Source organism: Scatophagus argus, chromosome 13, assembly GCF_020382885.2.
Source record: "Scatophagus argus isolate fScaArg1 chromosome 13, fScaArg1.pri, whole genome shotgun sequence".
NCBI lineage: Eukaryota > Metazoa > Chordata > Actinopteri > Scatophagidae > Scatophagus > Scatophagus argus.
Window position 1 is genome coordinate 8,214,259 of NC_058505.1, and position 25,566 is coordinate 8,239,824.

Sequence of the window (25,566 nt, forward strand, 5' to 3'; positions counted from 1 at the left end):
TGTACCCAAGGAAACATTACCGTTGTGCTTTTCTTTTAACATGTTAAGTGTCAAGTTTACAGGTATCATGCATTTTTAGAAGTTTCTACAGTATTTGGAGATGACTCAATTACTGTGTTTTGTTCCAGGTGCCAATAAAGTGGATGGCTCTTGAGTCTATCCTGAACAGAACCTACACACACCAGAGTGACGTTTGGAGTTATGGTAAGTCTTGCTCTGAATACACCTCGGACCCAGTGAGGCATGAACCCAGTATGCATGAACCCTGTTCGCGATGTAGATTGAGCTTTTATCCTTGTGTAACTTCAGATATGTAAAACAGCAGTACTTCTGTCCTCAGATATATTGGTGACAGTCTCATGGGAGAAAGATTTATTCATTGCTAAATAAAGTGTTTTAACAGCGGGTGAGGCACAGAGAGGGAGGATGTTCTGAAGATTCAGTTACGATGCTGTTTGTGGATTTAATAAGGCTTGTCAACATTTTAAAACACAAAAAGAGAAGGGAGAACATCTTGCTAGCATCTGCAATTTTAGGACACTGGTAGCACACACCTACACACCCGCAGTCTCAGATGGACAATATCATGTCAGAAGAGACTGTTGGCACAGCCCGAATAAAGCTTTCTTCCAGCCCGGGAGCACACATTTGCACAGATGCCTACGCACAGCTTTCTTGTGTGGGCCAGCTTCCAAATCTCTTCTTGAGGGTTTGATCATGCCTTCCGCTCAATATGGGAAAAGCATCAGTAGGCCCTGGCAGAAATGACGGGCTTCCTTTCCTCCTTTTCCCTTCTTCAGTTCCTCCAGCACAGATACGCATCCCGCTTCACTCCCACTCCTGCAAGCAGAGCCAATTTGTCAACATTTCTATTTTGACACTCTGTGTTATTTGAAAAGCTTCCATCCTGTCACTCTCATTTCTTTTCTTTTATTGGGAGCAAAACAAAGCGTGTGACAGCTCGTCATCAGACTGATGTATGCCACTTGTCCTCCTTTCTCTAGGTGTAACAGTTTGGGAACTGATGACATTTGGGACTAAACCATATGATGGGATCCCAGCCAGTGAGATAGCTGGAGTCCTGGAGAAAGGGGAGCGACTGCCTCAACCACCAATCTGTACCATAGATGTCTACATGATCATGGTGAAATGTAAGCTTGGTTAAACCTTCTGCAAAGTGCGTTTACACAGTGTTTCCCTTTTGAATCTGCTCATTTCAGATCATCATCTGGTCATCTCCCCACAGATAGTATTAAAGTTCCATCTTATCTTCTTGTCTTATAATGACACCCGATGATCTGTCTTTACAGGCTGGATGATTGATGCAGATAGCCGACCTCGCTTCCGTGAACTAATAGCTGAGTTTACGAAGATGGCTCGGGATCCTTCCCGTTATTTGGTCATTCAGGTGTGATTTACCTCAGGTCTAACAGTTGTAAATCTTCAGTTTATTTCATGATGAATTGTAGGAAGTTATTGGACACACGAAGCTGACCAGGTTAATTGTGTTTGTGCTCCAGGGTGATGACGCGATGCACCTGCAGAGTCCCTCAGACACCAAACTGTTCCGCAGTCTGATCAGTGTGGAGGACATGGAGGACGCGGTGGATGCAGACGAGTACCTGGTGCCACAACACGGTTTCTTCAGCAGCCCGAGCACCTCCCAAACCCCGCTGCTTCACTCTACAGTAAGCTGCTTCATATAGAAAATACCATTTCAACCCCACTGCATTCATTTGGTGATTTTGTTTATTAGTTAATGTTATGATGACAATTCTATGCTGTTCTATGCTGATTACATAACAAGCTTTTAAAAGACTAAACCAGTAGTTTCTGCCCTTTTTGGATTCTGACTTTTTTAGTCACGGTTACATTTCAGGTGTCTACGGGTTCCTCCAATCCATTTTTCTCTCTAAATTTCTCACATGGCTCCATTGCAATAAATGTTAAAATGATCCAATATCTCAAAGAAAATCAAAGAGAAGTCCAAGGCAGAGTGAAGTTTTCCAGAAAAAGCAACATTAATTGATTAAGAAACTGCACAACATGGGCCAGCAGTGCAGCCGTTCACCACAGTGCACTCATTTAACTGTGCTATTTTATGTGTCCTTTTGGGAAATGGGAGACATTTTTCTAGCACTTAAATAGCAGAAGCAGAACAGCGACTGTTAAACTGAATCGAGGTGATCATATGTTGTGGAGAGTTTTCTACGTTTAAGAGGCCATTCGTACCCGGGCTGAACCATGATGACCTCATTTGCCCTCATTCTGTTAAAAGTCACCACTGGGACTGTATCTCCTCTTCCTGACCCCTACCCACTCATCCTCCTCCTCCTCATCATCATCCCTTCTCCCACATTTCCTCCCAGGTGCCCTTTGATTGATGAGATGTGAATGTGCAGAACTCTTCTACCTCAGGCTCAGTGAAGGCCATGCGTGGGTCTGGTTCTTTTTACCTGGGATCATTGACGGCCACTGACAGCCTGGTTAGCTCATATGAGCTTTAAAGTTTGATTACCTTTGCAGGCAACCAGGGGAACTTTTTAAAATCTTTGTCCAACAAAAGCTCAGCATAAGCCTGCTTTTGTAATATCACGGTTGGGGCATGGCCCACTTTGGGTTAAGACATTTTTTTACAGATGGTAGCTCCTTCAGCGTGTTTAATTTCCTTTTCTTGTAGAAAGTAATTGCATTGGCACAGCTGTCACTCTCTTCTCTGTATTCACCCAGTTTCCATGGTTATAACGCTGTTCCCAGTCCTTTGACTTGAGACTCTGACAGACACAACAAAGCTTGTCACATTGCCTGAATGAATATGAATCTGCTTGGTGGACGTTTTATTTTGATCCTAATCATCTTGTACTGAGATGACAGCTGCGGTTCCTTGGGTGCCATAAAAGCACATTACTATCACTATTAAAAGGGAACCTTTCATCCCCTGAGATGTTTAAAATAAGTCTCAGGGACCAAAAGAAACACACTCACTTCCAGAATACAACTATAAATAAAAGAAGAAAGTCAGAATTAAAGACAACAAAAGTGAAAGGCAACAAAAATGAAGGATTTGCCACATCCAACATTGGGCACAGCAGACCACCTTTGTGTTGTGCATCATGTTGAAACTGCCTGTTTATCTGCATTTTAAATCTTACTTCACTTGATGTTTGCTTTGTGAGCATATTAAGGGCATATTCAGATATGTTAAGGATCTGTAAAACACAATTTCCTGCTCTGCATGTGCTGTGTCATCATGAGACATAAACTCAAGTTTATATTGTCTATTTTGCAGAGCCTCAGCAGTAGCATTGGAACATTCAGCAGCAGAAATGGCTTATTGGTAAGATAAAATCAGTCCTTTAAACTGCACAAAATGACTTTGTGCTGTGTGATTTTTGCAGAGAGTGTCACAGCCAAAAACAAAAAAAAAACAACTGTCCTTTTTGCAGAGCGGAATACCAAGCAAAGATGGAAGCTTTCTTCTCCGTTATGTTCCTGACCCCACCAACACACTTTTAGATGACGCCTTCCAGCCATCTCCAGGCAAGTATCCTGCATCTTCAAAACCGCCACTTTTTGATGGTATTTAAATGAGAGCTCTCTACAGTCAGTGTGTTTAGCTCAGTGAAGAAGGGGGGCCATCTTGTGGACAAGAAGCATATTGCTTTAGTTATTACGCTGCTGATCCAGCTGAACAACATATGCCAGCTATTATTTGGTGTAGTCTTTCTTCCCATGCTTTTATAGTACCATTAGTACATAAATCTTAGTCTTAGAGTACATGTATTATTGCCATCAGTGTATTTCCTGTCCCTGTATTAGATTTTCTAAAACAACATGCACAGATATTTTTTGCCTTTATGAAAACTCTCACAACAGTCAGCTGCAGAGCTGCAACATCAGGGCTTACTTACTGTTTGATTTTAATCTTGTGGAAAACATAGCTGATGAATGCAACGTTTTTTGAGAACACCTAACAGCCCCTCTTGACAACTGTATTGCCACATGATGAAGATATGACTTTGATTTTCACAGCCTGCTGATATTAAATGTGTACTCTACTGATTTAGTATTGCCTTTCGTTAAAGTTTGGGATTTGCAAGAGACAGATTAAAGACTGGTCAAATCTGATGTGGCAGAGGTCCAGATATCCTGAATTTTAGGTCCTGGTAAGGACTGAGCTCCAACATACGCTAGACTGTGCAAATAGTAACCAGAGCTTCCTGGTCTGAAAAGTGCCTTAAACTTGCATTCTTTCTAATGGCCAACAAGGGGACTCTCCACTAGTTGCAAAAGACAGATTGGATGTAAGCCTATGAGAAAATGGCCCTGCTTCTTATTTGATTTATTGCCTCAGTAAGCATAATGAGTTTATGGTCTCAGTCGCCGGGTTTCAAGTCTTCTCAAATACAAGCATGATGTTCATTTTGTAAATTATTGTCTAATTTAGAGTAAAAGAGACTATAAAACCGAGCATGCTTGATGGCACGGCTGCCTTGTGACTGACAACTCAATACCACCGCGTGTTCTCAAGTTCCCAGCAGATCCGATCTGCACAGAGAGACGTAGCCTTGCAGAACTACAGATTCTCCACCGTCTCGTCCAAATGTGGTCACTTGGCTATAGCCGTAATGCCAAACCAATAGGTGATTTCATGGCAGGTTTACACTTAAGATCCACAAACTGGATCCCACATTTCCCATAATGCATCTTGATAGCATCTTGTTGTTAGATCTTCCGTCATAAACATCTACTTCATTCAAACTCTTCCTGTTGCCTTCAGGTTGAAATGCAGATTTTTTGCCATACTGCTACTAAACAAGCGATACCACCATTCAGTTTTACGAATGACCTGCTGAATTCTGCTTTAACTGTGTGTGTACTTGATGAGGAAAAGCAAGTGTCTCTGCTAATGTCACTGGCTTTCTTACAGACTATATGAACCAGAACGGACTCTCTGATTTGATGAATCCCATCTACCAGCAGCCTGGTCCCCCGCGCACCATCCTTCCCACCATCTCTTCAGATGACACGGAGACAGAGTACCTGAACTGCTTTAAAAACGGGGCCAACGGACCCGAGTACCTCAACGAGTTCCCGTCCCCCGCCATCCTCCCACTCACGTCCAATGGAAAGGTCCACAGCATTCAGAAATGCCAGCTCCAAAATAGCATAGACAACCCTGACTACCAACAGGATTTCACTTCCCACTTCAAGACCCACACAAATGGACACATCCCAGCAGCGGAGAATTCAGAGTACCTGGGCCCAGACTGAGGACTTAGTGGATACAGACCAAAAATCTGAGACTGATTTCTGCTCCACTGAGAAAATGCATTGATGTCTTGGCTATGAAAGCATAGTTAAGTGGTACCATCAGTTATTATATAATTTGTATCCTGTCTTAGGGAGTCAAGTGACATTTAATGCAGCTTCCTGTGTTGTTTGCATGCAGAAACCCCTCTCATTCCCAAAGAACTGTTTTTACCTTACCTCCAAACTACAAATGACTCTTTCTCGATGAAAGCTTGACTGAAGCTGACACATACATGACTCAGTTGACCTGAGAATTGCTGGACTAGATAAATATGTGTTGCAATCCCGGTCAGAAAGTGAACGTCTATCCTGGAAAAAAGACTGCTACTAAAAGGATGTAAATTCCTCCAATTTTTTGAGGAAGCAGAAACTCTTGCCATGAACAGAAACTGGCAGCTCAAGCCAAAACGCAACGAGGTACATGTGTTGTAGAACCACAAGTCGGATACACAGTCAGTGAACGGTATTGATATGTTGGAGTTTAAACACACAGTGGTGCGTTCACTGGACGCTGCTGTGAAGCCTCAGAACATTTTGCTCTAAGTCAACATGATAAAAGGGAGGTTTGGGGAGTAAACGGTGGCTTGACTGTCGAAGTCCTCAGAGACCTGACGACACTCATCCTGAAGGATGAGTCAATGCGGAAGCATAGCGTTCCAATGTATAGAATGTATAGTCAAAGTAAAGGGGAGAACTGTTGAATTGTAACATTTAAATATGTTACCTTTATGTTCTAAGACGGTTCTGGTTGCTGTGTGTCTTAAACTGAAAGACGAGTTTCCTGTATCCCCTGGTGATATCACAACTTAACTATGTAGAGAATGTAATGGTAAATAAATGTGATTGTGGTCATATTCTGAAAACTTGCAGCCATGCTGTAGCATTATGCATACTTATGTGGACCTAGAAAGTTAGCTAAACTCTGAGCTTTATATCAGAATGGCACATTAGTGTACCCAGGAAGCGTTTTCACTGTTTACTTTTCACAGATGGTATCTTTTGTAACACTGATGGCACTCACAGCTCATCTGCTTTTTTACTGATCAACGCTCAATATGAGCAAAACTGAAAAGCTGCAAAACAGTAGAGGGATTAAAACTGTCACTTCGTAATGCGCCTGAATAAAGTTTTCATGATTTCTATGTTTTTTCACTTGTAAAAATGCTGGTTGAACTGTCTTAGGTCATGTAAGTAACTTGTTTGGAGTTTTAGATTGGAAGAAGACTATATAGACAAAAGTACTGGGACACCTGACCATTACAACAACAGGGACTTTAATGGCATCACATTCTAAATAGATAAACTGCTTTGCAGCTGTAACAGCTTCCACCATTCTGGGAATTTTCTTCCACAAGATTTTAGAGTGTTTCTGTGGGGAATTTTTGTCCATTCATGCAGAAGAGGATTTGTGAGGTCAGCCACTGATATTGGACAAAAGGGCCAACCCCTGAAAAACAGCCCCATAAAGAGGTGTGTCTTGATACTTTTGTCTATATAATGTAGTTTCCCCCCCCCGTAAACATGAATTGTTTTATTTGAATGGCTCTATATCAAGTCACAAACCAGGAATGTGCTGATGTCTGTGGTCTAATGTGTCTGTATTATTAGCTGTAGACATTTCCTTGTTTTTGTGTCGTTTTTTTGTTGTTGTTTTTTTTAAAGCTAAAGTGTAGTCTGTTGTTTCACACGGGGTTGACATCATATCTGCGAATCTGCTCCTAGCTTTAAAGTCTTGCACTCTTTCAAGAGCATTAACTTTTCCAATATTATTCCTAGTTTTAAGTGAACATACTATTGTAGCAACCTGTACGACTACTTTTGCAGATTTTACACAGGTACATGTACAGAAAACAGTGATTATGCTGCAACATATTCCAAAATAGTCACCTATAATTTATACTCAATACACAGTTTTGTCACATCATATGTGAACATGCACTTAATCCTGAATTGTGATTATTTCATTCAGAAGTGAAAATGAATAAATCTTTTTTTTTTCTACAGACAAATACATTTTGTTTGTTTGTTTTTTTTCCTGTCACAGCTTTAACAAGTCAATTGTATGATAGAGGAAGTAGGACTGAGAGTGCAAGGATTCACTCATCTGCTCAGTCTTTTAATCTGAATGCCTGCAGCTCCTCAAGTAACAACTTGATGAACTGCCTTCAGGAAACAAATTTAAACAGCTTGGAGTGTGTGAGGGTCAATGTGTCTTTGAAACCACCGCTCGCGAGATAAAAGGAGCCTGATTGAACGTTAGAGGACAAAACCACATTATATTTGCCGGACACTGAATAAAACAGTGGCTTTTTGTTCTCGGGAGATTAAAGGTGAGCTCTGGGTTTTTATTCTCCTAAATCTGCCTTTACGTTGCTGATTAGACAGTTAAACTTGTAAGGAGATTAACACTTCTATAATCTATTCAGTCTGTTCTAAACTAGAGGAACATTGAGTAATGCATTTAAATAATTACTGGGGCAACATATGGTGCTGTCTGCTGTGTTCAGGACTGAAGAGGATTTGAGAAATTAAAATGTTGACCTGAGGGGAGAACATTTCAAATGTAATGAGCTGCAGCCAACACAGCAGATTTTGACCAATTTCAGAATTGGTTAATTAGGAGTGGTTAAGTTAAAGATGGTTAAATTAGGTGTCAGATTTTATTCATTTGGTTGAAAAAACATTATTTAATATGTTAGGGTTAAATTTGATAAATTTGTTTTAGGGGTTAGGGATCAGGGTTATGTCCAGTCTCAGAAAGGTTTTAGAAATGTGTGAGTTGAAGCATTAGGTTATGCTAATGTTTGGGATTTTGGTTTTTATGAGTTCAAGTTTTAATTAGTTGGTTTTCTTTCAATATGCAGGTGAAATTTAGTGAAATAATTTCCCTTCAAGGATCTGCATAGCTTACATTTGCTTTTTGTTACATTGAAGTTTGAATCATCAGCTGTGTAACTGTTGTCTTTTATGATAAAAAATAAGGAAAAATTAGAGATTGTTTGTTCATGTGATTCACAGTTTCTAACTTTTCAGAGTGTATTTACTACTCTTTCTCAATATCAGACAGTGAATGCCCTGCTCCAACTTGATAGGGGTAGGTGGACTGTGTAAACACTAGGGACAACAATTGAAATAAATTCAGCGCTTTATAGTTCTATCCCTGACAAAGTCTGATATGTTATACTTTATACATACATTTCAATGCTTTCAGAAAACTAGAGCAATGACCTAATAGTTCATATTAAAGAGCTGGCTGATAAAATAAGTTTCAAGAGGTTGTCAAATACTAACGTGGCTATGGTTTTTAGGTGTAGTGCGACCTCACTGTCACTTGGTGGCAGCACTTTTCTCCGCCCAAAACAAATAATCCGACGAAGAAGAAACCATCAACAAGATATGTGAAACTTTGCCCGTTGTGTCAGTTCGTTTCGATCTCTTCAGTAAGCAGGATGGGAGTTTTACCAGGGAGAAACATTTTATGTATACTTTTCTTAATCATAGTCCTGTCAGAGGGACATTTTCGATGGGTAAGTGCAACTTAACGTTTCTGCTTCCGTGGCTAAATCGTGACTCAGCTCGGATCACACTTGCTAGTGTGATGTTTATGAAGTGGTTAGGTAAGGTGGTAAACCAAACTAACAGGTTAGTTTAGCTTTTTAAGGTTATAGCTCTTTTTATCCCGGGTGAATTAGCTTTAGCCAATTGGCTTGACAGAGGCTCAAACGTTATTGCTAGCTGGAAACCGCACCAGCCTCTTAATGTTTGCGATAACCCAAAGTGTGTGATACAAAATGTTAGCGTTAGCTTTGACATTCCTCAGAGCCGGGTGTTGTTGATACTGGTTGTTACCTGGATTCAGCCTGAGTCGAAAGCAGTTTCGTGATGTCACGTTTTGACAGATCGAAAACGCCACCATATTTGAACTGGGTATCAGCATAAAACTTAAAGAAATGTATTCCAGTCATGTTGTGTCTTACAAAGCTGAAATACAAATGCTGAGAAGCCCTGGACGCAGCAACGTTAGCAAGTCATTTAGATAACAGACGTAGGCTGTGTTGGCAGCTAGATAGTTAGCTAACTTTAGCTAACACTGAATTAATTAGACTTTGTATGGCTGAAATTATCTTTTTACTTGGATTTATCATGCGTTCATATAATGTAGTAATTGTGATAAAACATATAAGGCAACTGCGTTACCTAAAGGATGGGAATAAGAATGCACATAGTTATAGTAATAAGTAATACATTAGCAAGTAAGTACATAATTAGAAATAACAAGAGGAAAGAACAGAATACTATACCAAAATCACTCCTTGGTGATATTAATGATTACAACAAAAGATTCCCACCACACGAATGTAAGGTGTGAGATAGGTAGATAGGTAGATAGATACTTTATTGATCCCAAGGGAAATTCAAGGTGGCATATATATTCAGGATTAGTATATTAGAGCCACCTTTTCTATATTTTTAACTATATTTTCTATATTTTTGTTTTGTTTTGTTAGAAGAATGTTATTCTTCATAAAGACACCATAGATTATGCAGTACAGTTGTCAGTTAAAGCTATTTCCAGTGAAGATGTCATTTCCCTGCTTTGTCCATTTGATTTGATTGAATCAGGCGTAGTTCAGCACTCTCTCAGTTGTCATCAGTCACTCACAAGGTAATTAGGTCAATGTACTGCAATGCTTATAACTACTTTGAACCTATGCAGAAGCCTACATCAGATTAAATCATTACTGTCTCAAGATAAGAAACAGCAAGAATCTGGGATGAATAAAAATGATGATATTTGGAGACTGCAGCAGAAAATATTTCACAGATTTCTTTGAACAACTCTGAACAAACCCGTGGGTTTGTGGATCCCACGCTAGTCTTGCAAAAGGACAAAAAGTTTGTATAGTTTGAGTATTGGCCTCCAACTGAAGAAGAAGACTGAAGACATTTGACATTTGGCTGCCAGTGAACTCAGACCCACAAGACACAAGCACATAGTGTGACACTGGTCTTACTCACAAAATAGTGTGTGAGTAAGTGAATTAACTTCCTTAAATCAGCCCTCCCAATGAAGGACATGTGAGAGCTCTGATGCAGAATAGACAGATCCTGCAAAACTTTGCCAGCTGAAGCTATAATTAGTAATAGTTGAAAGTTGTCATTTATTTTTTCCTTTATTTAGCATTTGTAGACAATGATAACTGTACGTTGTTGTATTTAACTTATCAGATTTAAGTAAAAAAAAAAATTCTCCAGTGAATCATTTGATCTGAGTTGCAACCACAGCAGTTGAAAGTTGTTGTGTTGCCTTAGAAATCTGGCCACAGTTCTCCTTTTTAAGGCCTTCTTTTTTGGCATTTGACTTCAACGTCAGTTTAAAGATCTACTCTTGAAATGCAAGATTGTAGAGAAAGAAATTGTGCACAAGTGATTTTTTTATCTTCAAACTTACAAAGTACATGATACTAGAAACACAGGATATGAAACAAGTCCAAAGGTTTAGCCTGGCAAGTAAAAAAAAACCTCAAGGTTAAAAGATACGGCTTTAACCTCAGATCAGATGGTCAAATGTTAACAGCCAAAAACTAAATCACATGATCCACTGTTGTCTTTTGAGGAACTCAGTTTTTGGGCTATTTTTGATTTGTTGGCAAGACCTTGTTCTTCTTCTCGCTAAATGTCAATAGCAGCAGGTGTCGAAGAAACTACATTTGATTTAACCAAAAATATTGGGTCTGTTCGTGCACTGTACAAACAATCACTGTGTTTCTCTTGTCTTTCTGTCAGGTTGAGGCCCAGCACTGTGTGTGGTATGGTGAGTGTGGGGAGTCTGAAAAGGTGCCTGGAAAAAAGTACAACTGCAACTACACTGGTCCTGCCCGCCCACTGCAATCTGAGGGTTATGACCTGCTCACGGTACATGCAGGCTTTTGTAATGGTGCTCATGCTTTATTTTGGACTGTGGAAAAATTATATCAAAGTATTCAAAGTCACCTGGTTTTTGTTTGCATGCAGGAGCTTTGTCCTGGATATGACTATGGAAACCGAAGCCTCTGCTGTGATGTCGACCAGTTGCGCACTCTCAAAGGAAGTCTCCAGCTGCCCCTCCAGTTTCTGTCTCGGTATGCACTGCAGTTTTAACTAACTAATGAAGCACATGACATGCATCTTGGAAGGGTGTTATCATTCCCCTTCTGATTCTGAACACAAAGAGTATCTGTCCTTTTAAATCCATCAGTATATGCGCTGCTCAGATGTTGTATGCTGTTCTAACATGCAAGCCTCAGCTTTCCACATTCCAAATAATGGGCTAGAGACAGGCTGGCTCACATTCCAAATGAGTATGATTTGATGAAGTTGTCGTGTTTTCTTATTTTTGTGCATTTCATTTACTTCGCTTTCTCATTTGTTGTTGCCTCATTTTTTCCCTTGCAACTGTTACAGTCTGTTAAACTTGTTTAATGATATATATATATATATATATGTCTTTATTTCAGACTCAAGGTCCATATGCAAAATGAACACAACAATCAACACACAACACATACAATAAAAGGGAACAGAGCTAAGAAAAGGAACAAATAAATAATTAAAAATTGCATAGTTGATATCAAAAGTTAAAATACTATAAAGTTAAAGAGAATACTGTGCCAGTGTTTCCAGAACAGAGGTTGATACCTGATGGAGCTACAGTTGGTGTGGGTCAAACTATTAATTACATGATTCTCTGAGGCATCAAGCCGACACATACAGTAAATCTATACATATGGTTTCTGAGTACAGCGTTAAGGGTGTTGACACGTGCATTTACAAACATGTTGCTCGCACTCAACCATCGAGGTCTTATAAGCAACCTTTCATGCTTGCTTTCTTCTAGTTGACCCACAGGTAAGCGGTGTACAGAGGTGTACAGTACGCTTTGAACAGAAATATTTTGACATCATCTGTACACGAATGAAACCTGCGAGCAAGAGTATTTGTCTGCACATACAGTTTGCAGCCCTGCCTTTAAATATCATCATCTGTCATGTCATCTGTCTGTTTGACTTTTTTTACAAGGAGCGATATTATTATTTGACAGTTTAAAAACAGGAACATTCTCTCTCTAGTGCGGCAAATAAGGACATAACTCTTGCTGGCGTTATATTTTATGTCGTGTTAAGCACCATATACCGAGCAGACATTCAGCAGCTGTTGGAGACCAGTACTGCTTGGGGAAAAAATAACCAAATCATCCGTGTATATCAGATGGTTTACTTTTTTGTTACCAATCATGCACCCAGTATTACAGGCGGTGAGTTGCCGTGATAGATCGTCCATGTACAGGTTTAAGAGAAAAGGGGACAATATGCTTCCCTATCTGACACCATTGCTCACACCGAATGGGGCAGACGCACTGTGTCCCCATTTAACCTGCATCATTTGATTGGCATACCAATATGCCAGCACCCTCACTATGCATACTGGCACACCTCTTTCAACCATTTTAGTGAGCGTTTTTTTATGGTTAACTCGATCAAAGGCCATGGAGGCATCAATATAACACTTGAGAACTGACGAATTCTGTTTTTTACACTTACTCACAATTTCTTTTAGAGCATAAATACACAAGTCAGTGTCACGGTTACGCTTAAAGCCAAATTGATTATGTGAAGAATTAATGACTTTGATTAATCTATCAAGCAGTATAGTCTCCAGCAACTTTAGAGTATGCTGGCTAGGTGCAGGGTAAAGATGCTTTGGAATTATTGAGGGCTCTCACCTCCTTCCAGAACCCAATAACATTATTATGTGACTGTTTTTTTAGCTAGTTAATCAGCTCTCATTGCCTGCTCATTTTTTTCAAATAAAACATATTGTAGTATAGTATATCTTGAAGTAGTAGATATTTTGTGTTCAAAAACTGGACCATGTCTTGGTTGGCCTGCAGCTACCCAGGTTTTAAATGCCTCTTGTGCCTATTCAGTGATCCCTTTCTTTTTTGAAATTCTGCCAGTCACACTCACTGCGTCTGTGCACAGGTGTCCCGCCTGTTTCTTCAATCTGATGAACCTGTTCTGTGAGCTGACATGCAGCCCCCTCCAGAGTCAGTTCATGAATGCCACCAAGTTCAACGGGACCAATGTAGTGGAAGTGCAGTACTATATTGGACAGACGTTTGCTAATGGTAAGTCCACATGCTGAGTTAGCTATGGAAAAACAGCATCACCCCTTTTTTGGCAATCTTGAAATTTTCTCTGAAATAGTAAAACTGGGCTTTTTCAGCCATGTACAATGCCTGTAAGGATGTCGAGGCGCCGTCCAGTAACGTGAAAGCCTTATCGCTGCTGTGTGGGAAGGATGCAAAGGACTGCAATGCTACTAACTGGATCCAGTATATGTTCAGTATTGACAACGGACAGACTCCCTTTCCTATAATCCCAATATTCTCAGGTAAATAAACCTGTAGTGCAATTGTATATTGTGTCATAATTCTGCTGCAGAAAAACAATCCTACTTCTTCCTTTATGCACATGAATAGATGTATACCTTGACTACATCTTTTGCTCTCTGTATGATTAAGTCACCTTTGCTGTTGCTTTGCTTTAGATGTCCCAGTGAGTGGTTACACTCCCATGAACAACAAGACATATGCCTGTACAGAGGGCCTGGAGGACGGTTCGGGTCCCTGCTCTTGTCAGGACTGCGCAAAGGCCTGCGGCCCCAAACCTGTACCTCCCCCTCTCCCCCCTCCCTGGACAATCCTTGGCATTGATGCCATGATTGTCATCATGTGGATCTCTTACATGGCCTTCCTGCTTATCTTTGTTGGACTTGTGCTGGGAGCTTGGTGTTACAGGTAAAGGACTCACATATTCTGGTTGATGTTCATGTGTTAGACCTACAAAACCCACATCAAGTGTGGAAAACGAGGTGGTTCTAGTGCTTGCTTTAGGCATCAATATCAAATCAACTTGTGTGATTCTTTGTGCGTGCAGGAAACGGACCATTATGTCGGAGTATGGCCCCATTTTGGACAGCAATAACCCGCTGTCTCTTAACAGTGATAACCCCAATCAAGGTATCATATTGCATAATAACAAGTGAAATAGTTTGTCTTCTTTGTGTACTCAGTTTGGCGTGTCAGTAATTGAATTGCTCTTAAGGCACAATGACATTGTTTAATGACTGTTGCATCATTGCTGCATGACTTCAACTAACTGTCGGCCTTTTTGTCCTCCTAGCAAATTCATCATGCTGTGAAACATTTGGCGAACGCTTTGAGAATTTTCTGCGGACCCTCTTTAGCTCCTGGGGATCCTTCTGCGTGCGGTATCCCTCTCTGGTCATACTGGGCAGCCTGATACTGGTGGCTGCCTCTTCTGGGGGCCTGGTCTACATGCGCATCACCACAGACCCTGTTGAGCTGTGGTCATCTCCCACTAGCCAGGCTCGCCAAGAGAAGAACTATTTTGACAGCCGTTTTGGACCCTTCTTTAGAACTGTGCAGCTCATCATAACCACCCCTCTCAATTACACTGACATCTACTCCCCATACTTTGGAGGATCAGATGTCCCATTTGGAGCCATCCTGAGCAAAGACATCCTGCACCAGGTGAGGTAGTGGGAGAGATAAAATGTGAAGATTAGCAACAGTTTGTCATTGGAGCCACTGCATGTTCTGTATTAAGATGTATTATTTTTGTTACCGGATGAGATAGAAACTTTGCAAGCAGAGAACAGCTGCATCTCTTAAATTGTGGTTTATCGGTTCTCCACTCTTTCCTTTTGTTTTCTTTTCTGTTGTTTTTTTTTTGTCTTTTTTTACTTATATTTTTTCCAACCTTAACTCTCCAGGTTCTGGATCTTCAGCTCGACATCGAAAGCCTTGTGGCCACATACGAGGACCACAATGTCACCCTGAAGGATATTTGCTTAGCTCCACTGTCCCCATTCAATGACAACTGCACCATCCTGAGTGTCCTCAACTACTTTCAGAACAGCCACACTGTGCTGGACCACAGCATTGGAGACGACTTCTACGTCTATGCCAACTATCACAGTCACTTCCTCTATTGTGTCAGGTACTTTTGCTGCCCTGTCGAAGTGTTGAAACCTGACACTTACAGCTCACATTCTGTTTTCTCCAGATGACTGCATTTTTATTTTCGAAGAGAAACCGTGCGTGAAAGTGTCTTCTTAAAATAACTCAATCATACTTCCTCATTGGTTGTTAAGCAGTTGTTGTTTGATACAGTACAGTCAGATAATGACAGGCTTTTCAGGCTGTAACTGTGTGGGTCTTTTCCTCCACAGTGCACCAGCATCCCTCAATGACACCACTCTCCTCCATGACCCCTGTTTAGGCACCTTTGGCGGCCCCATCTTCCCTTGGCTGGCCCTCGGGGGTTATGATGGTGAGACTGCATTAACACTTAGTGGGAAGAGAAGTAGAAACCGCTGGTAGTTTAGCGATTTATATCTGGTACATAATCTGTTTACCACCTCTCTGTAGATTCTTTTACTGCGCTAAGAAAACGAATCTGCCCTCCTGGATGCTGAACTTCTTGTATGTAGCCTGTTATGTGTGGCAATATTAATCCAAAAGGTTATCAGTAATGTAAAGTATGATTATGACGTGAATAAAACCAAAAGTGCTCACCTGTTCTTCTGATTATCATGAGAGCTATGACAACCAAACACGACCACCTATCAAAGAGGCAGACATTGCTTTTTTGAGAAATGATTGTCTTCACGTGAATGCTTTATCTGTAAGCTGTAACTTCCTGTTATATATTATGTAATATTTATTAATGTTGTTGATAACAGTATTGTTTAAGTAATGGCTGCACTTTAACAGTGAATGTATTTTTTTTTCTTGCTTTACAGCAACCAACTACAACAATGCCACAGCTCTAGTAATCACCTTCCCACTCAATAACTTCTTGAACGACACCGTCAGGCTGGGCAAAGCTCTGGCATGGGAGAAAGAGTGAGACTTCTATCTGTTTGTAAAATGAATTGGAGAAAGCTCTTCTTTGTTAGTAAAAATCACTGTTAACGGTGCATGTGCTTATAGAAATTTTTGTATGTGCATTCAGATTCATCAAGTTCATGAAGGACTTCAAAAATCCCAACCTGACCATAGCCTTTAGTGCAGAGAGGAGTATTGAAGATGAAATCGACAGAGAGAGCAACAGTGACATCAACACCATAGTAATCAGCTATGTCATAATGTTCATCTACATCTCCCTGGCCTTGGGTCACATCCACAGCTTCAGGAGACTGCTGGTAAGAGCCTAAGCACGAAATCATTGTCGTCATCGTCTTTTTTTGTACAAGGCATCAGGGTTTTTTCTTTCTTTTTTTTTTATATCTCCAGCTGTTAACACAATCCATCTCAAATAGTTTTACACATTGCGCAGTGTTTCTGTCTGTTACGTAAGAGACTGACAAATTGCTTTGTTTAGATTCAGCAAAACTAGCTTAACATGTCTGACAACTTCCTCCCATGCGAGCAAATGTGAGCAGCTAAGGGGCAGAACAGAACTGATGGTCTGTCTTTTTGTCCATACAGGTGGACTCAAAGATATCTCTTGGCATAGCAGGTATCCTGATTGTGCTCAGCTCGGTGGCCTCCTCACTGGGCATCTTCAGCTATTTTGGTATCCCCCTCACCCTCATTGTGATTGAAGTCATTCCTTTCCTGGTGCTGGCTGTTGGAGTAGATAACATCTTTATTATAGTACAGACATATCAGGTAACCTCCCTTCTCCCAATCTGTTAAAACTGTCATGTAATTAGCCATTGCTTTGTCAGTGGGTCTTTCTCTAAGAGATCTCAATATCGGTGAAAATACTCTTTTGGCACGCTGCGAATAAAAGCCGTTAAACCTGCTAAAAGTGATTTGCTTTTGTATTTCTCAACAGAGGGATGAGCGGATGCCCCAGGAGGAACTTCACCAGCAGATTGGTCGTATTCTTGGAGACGTTGCCCCAAGCATGCTTCTCTCATCCTTCTCAGAAACAGTGGCCTTCTTCCTGGGTAAATTTAGATTGCACTTCAATACACTCTATACTGTATGTACAAAGGCCATGTAAACGGAACCGTGTGTATTCTCAAGCATAATGTTCCCCCTTAAATTAAGAGAAGCGGCTTTGTGGACGGGGTTGACACTCTTGCCACAAGACGTGTCACAGTTTCCTGGTGAGTCACATGCTGATAAAATTGTTGACTTTGTCTTCTGTAGGAGCCCTGTCCAACATGCCTGCAGTGAGGACATTCTCTCTGTTTGCTGGCTTGGCTGTTTTTATCGATTTCCTGTTGCAGATCAGCTGCTTTGTCAGCTTGCTCGGCCTGGACGCCAGAAGGCAAGAGGTGAGACCTGAGGCAAATGGTGGTGGCATAAATGATGACACTAGAGGGGTTACAGATGGCTGATTGTGAGGTTTCTTGAAAAGGATTTTCTGCCACACCAGTTTAATGTTGCACAGATATGTGATGTGAGTTTTCATCCCACCGTTCACTGATCTAATAAGCTAATTTAAATGACTGAATGCCTTGGCTCCTCTCTCGTTGATAGTTTGCAAAGCATTAGAATGAGAAATTTGCTGCCGGACCTCAGTGTCACGTGACCGAAGTTTTGATCTGAACAAATGTCTATTGTGGTCAAAAGGGGAATCGACTCGACATTGTTTGCTGTGTGAAGCTGCCAGAAGGTCAGGAAACGAAGACAGATGGCTTCCTGTTCCGCTTTTTCAAGAAAATCTATGCCCCTTTCGTCCTCAAAGAATGGGTGCGACCGATCATAGTGAGTACCTCAGCGGCCAGACGTGCACGTATGCTTCTAGAAATCTCACATCAGCAACTTCCCTGTCATGTACTATTCTAACGTGTTGATGGATTTAGACAGATTTTTTTGTCTCTCTCTCTGTGTAGGTGGCAGTGTTTGTGGGAATGCTCTCCTTCAGTATTGCTGTGGTGAATAAAGTAGAGATTGGACTGGACCAGAAGCTCTCCATGCCTGATGTGAGTCTTGTACGGTTTCTGTCATGACTGTGTGTTCATGGATCACTTGAATCTTTTTTTAAACAGATGTAGGCACAGTAGAATGGTTATACTTTGAATATTCGTAGCAGGGCTTATCTGTACTTTTGCTGCTCCTCTCAGTCATCCATGAAGCTAAAGCAGTTGCGTGTCGTGTGATGTGATTATTGAATGAATAGCGTTACATTATTGCTACAGTCTCCACCGCACAACATGCATAACTGACTTGGTTTGCATTCCTGTACTTGTGGAGGTCTGTTCTGATCTGATCTGTCTCTCCATCCAGGACTCGTACGTCCTGGATTACTTTAAGAACATGACCGAGTATCTCCACACTGGAGCTCCGGTGTACTTTGTGGTAGAGGATGGTCTCAACTACAGCAGTCCAGAGGGCCAGAATGTTGTGTGTGGAGGAGTGGGCTGCAACAACAACTCTCTAGTCCAGCAGGTCTACACGGCATCACTCATCAGCAACTAGTAAGTGAAATGAAAAATTGTCTGAGAACCTGTTTGAGACTTAATTCATTTAAATAACATCAAACATACATTTGGATGAATATGGCAGTCAGAACCTGAAAACTTGGGAGTTCAGAATGCGCAAAGGTGATGAAAGTTGGTCTCATCTAATTTCATTTTCCCTTTTCTTTTTACTCCCAGCACAACCATTGCCTTCACACCGTCCTCTTGGCTCGATGACTACTTCGACTGGGTGAAGCCTCAGTCCACCTGCTGTCGATATTACAACACCACGGGAGCCTTTTGCAATGCCTCGGGTAAATTTTTATCCAATGTCAACATGCTTTGAACCTTTACCTCACAATCCTGCTGTCCCAAGCTGCTGTTTGACTTCAGTGTTTGCCAGTTTTTTCATACACAAAGCACACAGGAAGAAAAATAGCATTTAAGGACATAATCCCACCAAAGTCACCAAAATGTTGATATAGCCGACGCAGGTACTTTGTTGATAATATCTTTTTGCGCCAAAAAACTCAAAGTGTAGTTTTGTTTGCTTATTCACTTGTGTTCAGTTCATACCTTTGACTCGGATGGAATTTGTATGTTTCTTCTGTCTTGCGGGTCAAATGGATGACCACATTCCCTCCACTGTTTTCCAGTGGTAAATTCCAGCTGTGTACACTGTCGGCCCATGACACCCAGCGGGAAGCAGAGGCCAGTGGGAGACGACTTCATGCGGTTTCTGCCCATGTTTCTGTCAGACAATCCCAACGTCAAGTGTGGAAAAGGGTAATTTTAGAGCCCTGCTGAAATGGTCTTTTTTTGTTTTGTTTTGTTTTTAATTGAAAACGCATGACGTGTCCACGAGTGCTTTCCCTTTTGATATCTGTTTCTGGTGTGTTGTAGAGTTTAACTGTCTACCAGTGTCGTTGTGGTTGGTTATCTCCCCCTCTTTTATCTCCCTGACGATGTGTTCATGCTCCTGCAGTGGCCACGCAGCCTACGCCACAGCAGTTGACCTGTATCCTGGGAACACGGGGGTCGGAGCCACTTACTTCATGACTTATCACACCATAATGAAAGAATCCACGGACTTCATACACGCTTTAAAAATGGCCAGAAGTCTGTCTGATAATATCACTCAGTCCATGGACCACAAAGTTTTTGCTTACAGGTGAGTCTAGTTGCACTGCATGTAGTGCTCACCTTTGCTTGATAGGCTGTATAACCTTGTTGTTTATGATATAATAGTTAGCTGTTTTGTTAACAGGTTTTCCGTGGTAAAATACTTGTAGTTGAAGTTTTGCTTGTTTTAACAAGGGTGTTGGGGGGGAGTAGGTCATATATAAACACACAGCAAGTAAAACATTATGAAGACCATTATGGGAGATGTTTTACTTAAAGTACTCCATATAACAATCACGCCACCACAAAGGTCTGTCAGGTATTCAAAGAAATCTTGTTTTGCTGACACAAAATTAGATAATCTGTCTCTAACTCTGTGTTAGAATGAGATAACTTTTGAGTGGTGCAGTGCATATTAAGTTGACAGATAGCTGAGCTTTTATTGAAAGAACATGAGCATAATATGAAAAGGAAATGAATCCCGGTACGTAGTATTGACTACACGTCCTGTTGTGTTCACTTTTCTTCAGGGTCGTTCACTGAAATTCATTTTTCTCCTGTGCAGCGTCTTCTATGTGTTTTACGAGCAGTACCTCACCATTGCGTACGACACAGCTCTGAACCTGAGTGTGTCACTGGCATCCATATTTGTGGTGTCGACTGTGTTGTTGGGCTTCGAGATGTGGTCAGCCGTGCTTGTCAGCGTTACCATCGCTATGATCCTGGTCAACATGTTCGGAGTTATGTGGCTGTGGAGCATCAGCCTCAATGCAGTATCGCTGGTGAACCTGGTCATGGTGAGAAAACAACATGAAACACACTTGACATTTACACTTGAAGTGGGTGGAACACCAGAGTAATATTCTAAACACGGTGATGGCCAACTTTCAAGTAAGATGTAGGGAAAGCAAGAAAAACTTATTACTTACTTAAAAACATATTTTAAATTGAGATTGACAGGATGAGTATGGAAGGAAGACTTGTCAGAGAGGATGGGTTTGGTTTCAGAACATCTTTTTATAGCTTTCATTTTATTTTTGTAGTTTTAAGGATTATTTCCATCAGATCACGTAACACAAACAGAGAGCTTACAAAAAATATTCTGCTTTAGCATTTTAGTAAAACCAATTATTGGACAGTGAAAATAAAGGTGAAATCTTACGTTATTCACTACATTGTGATTGTAATTTTCCATTACATTTTGCTTTCTGGTTCAGCTTATATACTTGTGTGTATATAGTTTTGTAATTTTAATTTAACTCTGTAAAGGCGAGATTAGCATCATGTATAAATTTAAAGGTGCAGTATATTAACAAATGTATCAAAAGTGTTATAAGCATAACTAAAATACCTGTTAACATGTATATACATATAAAGTCAGTCGCTGGCTAAGTTCAGTGGTCATTAATGGTAGCTGCTTAATTTCTGTGTGTTTGAATGTGGATGATGTGCATTGGAGTTTGTGCTTTGGAACGTTCTTACAGTCTGACTTGTGGCCCAAGCGTCCCATAACGGTGTTTGTTCTAGCAATATCACTGTGTCCCCAGATGTGAGCATTTACTTTCTTTCTCAAACAAGTTGCCCTTTACCTCATGTATTCATTTCAAGGCAGTAAAAGCAGACTTCAGTCATTTGATCTTTATTTCAGTATTTTCATGTTTGGGTGCTGACTTGTTTCCTGTCCTCTCCCGCAGAGTTGTGGTATCTCAGTGGAGTTCTGCAGTCATATTGTACGAGCTTTTTCCGTCAGCATGAAGAAGAACAGAGTGGAGCGAGCTGAGGAGGCCCTGGCTCACATGGGCAGCTCTGTAAGTCTCACTTTAATGCTTGAAAATTCACAAGAGGGCTTAAAAAATGAGCAATGGTTTTTGCACGCTTTTAATGTGGTTCCATTATTGCCACCATCTAATTGACCATTGAATGACGCTGTTTCCCTCTCATAGGTATTCAGTGGGATCACATTAACAAAGTTTGGTGGTATCCTAATCCTGGCGCTTTCCAAGTCGCAGATCTTCCAGGTCTTCTACTTTAGGATGTACTTGGCCATAGTGTTGCTGGGGGCCACACACGGCCTGATTTTCCTCCCCGTGCTGCTCAGTTATATCGGTCAGTAATGTGATACGTTTGAAGGAAACGACACAACAGAAGCACATGATTTAATCACAGATGTATTCCGGTTTAAAATGAAATGTGTCTTTTTCACAGGTCCCTCAGTGAACAAAGCGAAGGTGTTTGCTACCAACGAGCGCTATGCTGGTACAGAAAGGGAGCGCCTCCTCAACTACTAGCAGGCCATGTGGGACAATGGACAATGAACAATGAACTAACTATTTGTCCCAGAGAGACTGTGTGGGTGTGAGCGCAAGCCGTTTCTGATTACTGACACACTCATCATCGCTGCGATTACTATGCGCGGGTTTAGCTCAGGAATATACTGGGGAATTGGAGCGCAAGAGGCCTTGTCCAGCTGCATACTTACTGATTTTCCTAGGAAAACTTCGGACCCCGACCCCTCCTCCCCCACCTCACACTACATTACAAGTCTGGCTTCAGTACGTGAAGCATGAGTGACTTACCACTGAACAGAAAACGAAGTAGGAGAGTCGCAACCCCCCCACCAAGTCAAATGACTGACCGACAGTCAGTTCCGTATGCTATGAGCTTTTTTGATCTTGGGGAAACTCAAAAGGGTAAAGCTGGTCAGTTTTGTCAATGTATGCCAGAACAAAAGCAATGAGTAAAAGGATATCTGTTTGCTAACATTTAGTTCCATGGGACTTTCGTAGAACTATTTCATATTATGAATCATTTGCACATAGTGGAGCTAACAGGTAACAGTAAAGCTAGACTCTCATTACCTGGTATTAACATGTACGACATCTGGGACTGTGTCTGTACCCTGTATTATATAGCAGGCTGGCTTGTTGTAGTATTTTAATCTCACAATCGAGTGTGCGATGATTTGCCCAGTAATTTTTTTGACTACAGCAAACCAGATTTTAAATAGAACTTGTAGGTTGACTTGAACTTGACTTGAAGTGCTGATTTTTGGTTTAAAGGCTTTTCTTTTTTTTTCTTTTTTTTTGAGCATGTTGTGAGTGTTGGGAGAGCAGAGTAAAAACAAAAAGTTACAATTTTTATGTGGATGTGGACATAAACCTCCTCAAAGTTGAAACCTGTGAGGGCATTTATGGCCATCATTTCGTTTTTAAAGTCAGCCATGTTGTCTTCCAAACTGCATTCTGCCTGCTCTTTTATGTCCATAGTTGTAGCTATTTATGTGACCTGCTACGACATGTAATTTTAAAACTATGTTAATGCATCTTAAGCACGAAAACCCCTGTGTGACATCAGCCAAGGTACATGTTGATACCAGGTATAAAGGGTGCTGTAAATCCTAATAATGGTTTTACATTGAAGTGTAAATGAGAGACTATGCAGTAACTGGAAAAAAAAAATATTTGTTGCATCAAGAAGTGAAGAAACAAAGCTTTACATTTAACTGTAAATATCACACACAGGACAAATTTTTTTCATTTGTCATTCAGAGTATGTCTATACAGAATACTGTAGAATAACTGGATAATAGTACATCCCTGACTTTTTCATTCACACACATTTAAGTTATTATTATTGTCATATTTTAACTATTAACATTTTGATACCACACATTGCTGTCTTAAAAAAACCCTTGGAAGTAGCTAAGGGCCGTGTTCACATGCATCACCTGTACCTCCACATGTCTGAGATTATAACCGGTCGAGTTGTGTTTAGGAGTAGGAGTGTGACATTGTTGGGAGACCATGTTAACATTTTATCCAAGACGTATAAACCTCTAAAGAGAGACCTCTAAAGAAACAATACCATTCCACTTTTTTTTTTTCACTACGATGCCATAATGTTTTATGGAATGTAGGGAAGAATTGTGTTGATGTTTACAAGCAGCTGACAAATTGTGCTTGTTAACCGTGCTGTGCATTGACATGAACAAATAATTTCCAACACAGAATATGATTGTCATGAAAGTGTCTGAACCAAGAATTTTAACTATTTTAACATGTATTAAATTGTTCTAAGAAAAGAAGGCAAAGGAGCCTGTTATTTTTTTTTCTTCCAAAGGATATACCTCTGTGATTTTATTTAGTTGCATTTGCAGATGTTCATTTGAACTAATATGATTCAATACCCTTATCCTTTCAGGTTCACATGTAGTGGATGCTTCTGTGGCATAACCCACTCATGGTAGAGATCCAGATTGACCACAGCGTGGCGCCTGAATCCCTTCTGCATCCTGCTCTCAGTAACATAGTAGGAGTGACCTAATTTTGTTCTTTTTTTTTTTTTTTTTTGTCTGTGTGGAAGAAAAGTCTTACACATGCTTTTTCACAGTCTGCGAATCTCGAGGGCACAAGCAGTTCACAGAGCACATTAACTGTAAAGCATATGAATGGAGCTGGTTGGAAAGCAAATCTGCAGCTTTTGGATACCAAAACTTAACAGGCCATCAGTCATTCACGTCCCTTTCGAAAGTCGCTGCCAAACCTCGAACTGTGTATTATCTCTCGGTGTGTGTTGTTGTGTCTGTCTGTCCAGCCCTGTTGTCACACAAAGCTCCCGCTCATGACTTATTTATCCGCCGCCCCGTGAGAGCGGGGACTGTTCTTTGAGTCTGGCTGAGAGATTAAAATATTAATTTCCTCTGCAGGTCTGCCGTGCTGTCTGCAGTGAGAGGATATACAGGTTAGGAGAGAACTATTATGTAAGATGTGCTAGACTCTGATCTGTCATCTTGTTTTATTATGACACAGAGACTTGTACTGAACAGCAAGGGTGTTAAAGTTCATTAAGGTATAGTAAACAAACTCAATTGAATCGGCAGTCTGTGCTGACAAATATAAATACATAAAAAAAAAACAGAGTCGAGGGCTATTTATAGCTCGGCTTATATAACTATTGTGATGTCTGCAATGCTTTTTTATGCTATTTTAAATATTTAAAAAAATTTAGCTAGGCACTGATTCCCAAAATATTCCATAAATATTTTGAAAGTGAAACTAAAGTAAAAATAACAACTCCTGCTCAAGAAGACATTAATATGGTTAATAATATTAATATCAAAGCTGAAAACAAAAATAATTATGGTTCACAAAAGCTTTATTGTTCTGAAACGAAGGAGGAGCAGTTCAGGGAAACTTTTAATTTCCTTATGTTACAGTTTATATGTAGTGTGTGGTGTAATACAAAGTAGTGAATAGGATAAACTGCATACAAAGTCATTCTGGATATTTTGTTATGAAAGAATATTTCATTTCGTAATTTGTTCCGATGGGCTCGATGTTCCTCCCACTGAGCACCTGCTGCCTGAATGCCGGTGACCCTGGATTATCAATCCCTGGAATTACATTTTTGTGTCTTAGATAACAGGACTGATATAGATTAGAAAAAATAATCTGGCAACTAATACAACTAAGGAGCTCTGGTTCCAAAAAGTTATTTTGTTGAATTTAATGCTTATGTGTAGGATTAAGTGGGTCTTGTATACCTTGAGTCATTATCTGTTCAATTACGGTTTCGTACAGGAACTACAAAGTAACCTAACTTATTCCCCCCTCCGATTCCAGAAACATAGTCCAGTAGAAAAAGAAA

The 25,566-nt window shown here is 40.5% G+C and overlaps 2 protein-coding genes across 2 annotated transcripts in view; both read left to right on the plus strand.

Annotated features, from left to right (window-relative positions):
* The window catches only part of egfra (epidermal growth factor receptor a (erythroblastic leukemia viral (v-erb-b) oncogene homolog, avian)), a 40,248-nt gene extending 32,926 nt beyond the window's left edge, over positions 1–7,322 (plus strand). Inside the window, exons 22-28 of the mRNA XM_046409610.1 lie at positions 129–204; positions 1,005–1,151; positions 1,311–1,408; positions 1,521–1,688; positions 3,290–3,337; positions 3,447–3,540; positions 4,931–7,322. Of these exons, the coding sequence (XP_046265566.1) occupies positions 129–204; positions 1,005–1,151; positions 1,311–1,408; positions 1,521–1,688; positions 3,290–3,337; positions 3,447–3,540; positions 4,931–5,274 (975 nt within the window). The 3' untranslated portion in view covers positions 5,275–7,322. The remainder of the gene's footprint in view (positions 1–128; positions 205–1,004; positions 1,152–1,310; positions 1,409–1,520; positions 1,689–3,289; positions 3,338–3,446; positions 3,541–4,930) is intronic.
* Positions 7,323–8,674: 1,352 nt separating this feature from the next.
* npc1 (Niemann-Pick disease, type C1) lies at positions 8,675–24,010 on the plus strand. Its single transcript, XM_046409609.1, has 25 exons — positions 8,675–8,840; positions 11,101–11,229; positions 11,329–11,435; positions 13,335–13,480; positions 13,579–13,746; positions 13,903–14,152; positions 14,292–14,374; positions 14,538–14,908; positions 15,151–15,377; positions 15,610–15,710; positions 16,183–16,285; positions 16,395–16,584; positions 16,871–17,053; positions 17,223–17,337; positions 17,543–17,670; positions 17,969–18,103; positions 18,232–18,321; positions 18,626–18,816; positions 18,997–19,112; positions 19,455–19,584; positions 19,784–19,969; positions 20,486–20,717; positions 21,615–21,728; positions 21,864–22,026; positions 22,126–24,010. The coding sequence occupies exons 1-25, from the start codon at positions 8,763–8,765 to the stop codon at positions 22,206–22,208; spliced, it is 3,819 nt and encodes a 1,272-aa protein (XP_046265565.1). The 5' UTR covers positions 8,675–8,762; the 3' UTR covers positions 22,209–24,010.
* The last annotated feature ends 1,556 nt before the right edge of the window (positions 24,011–25,566 follow it).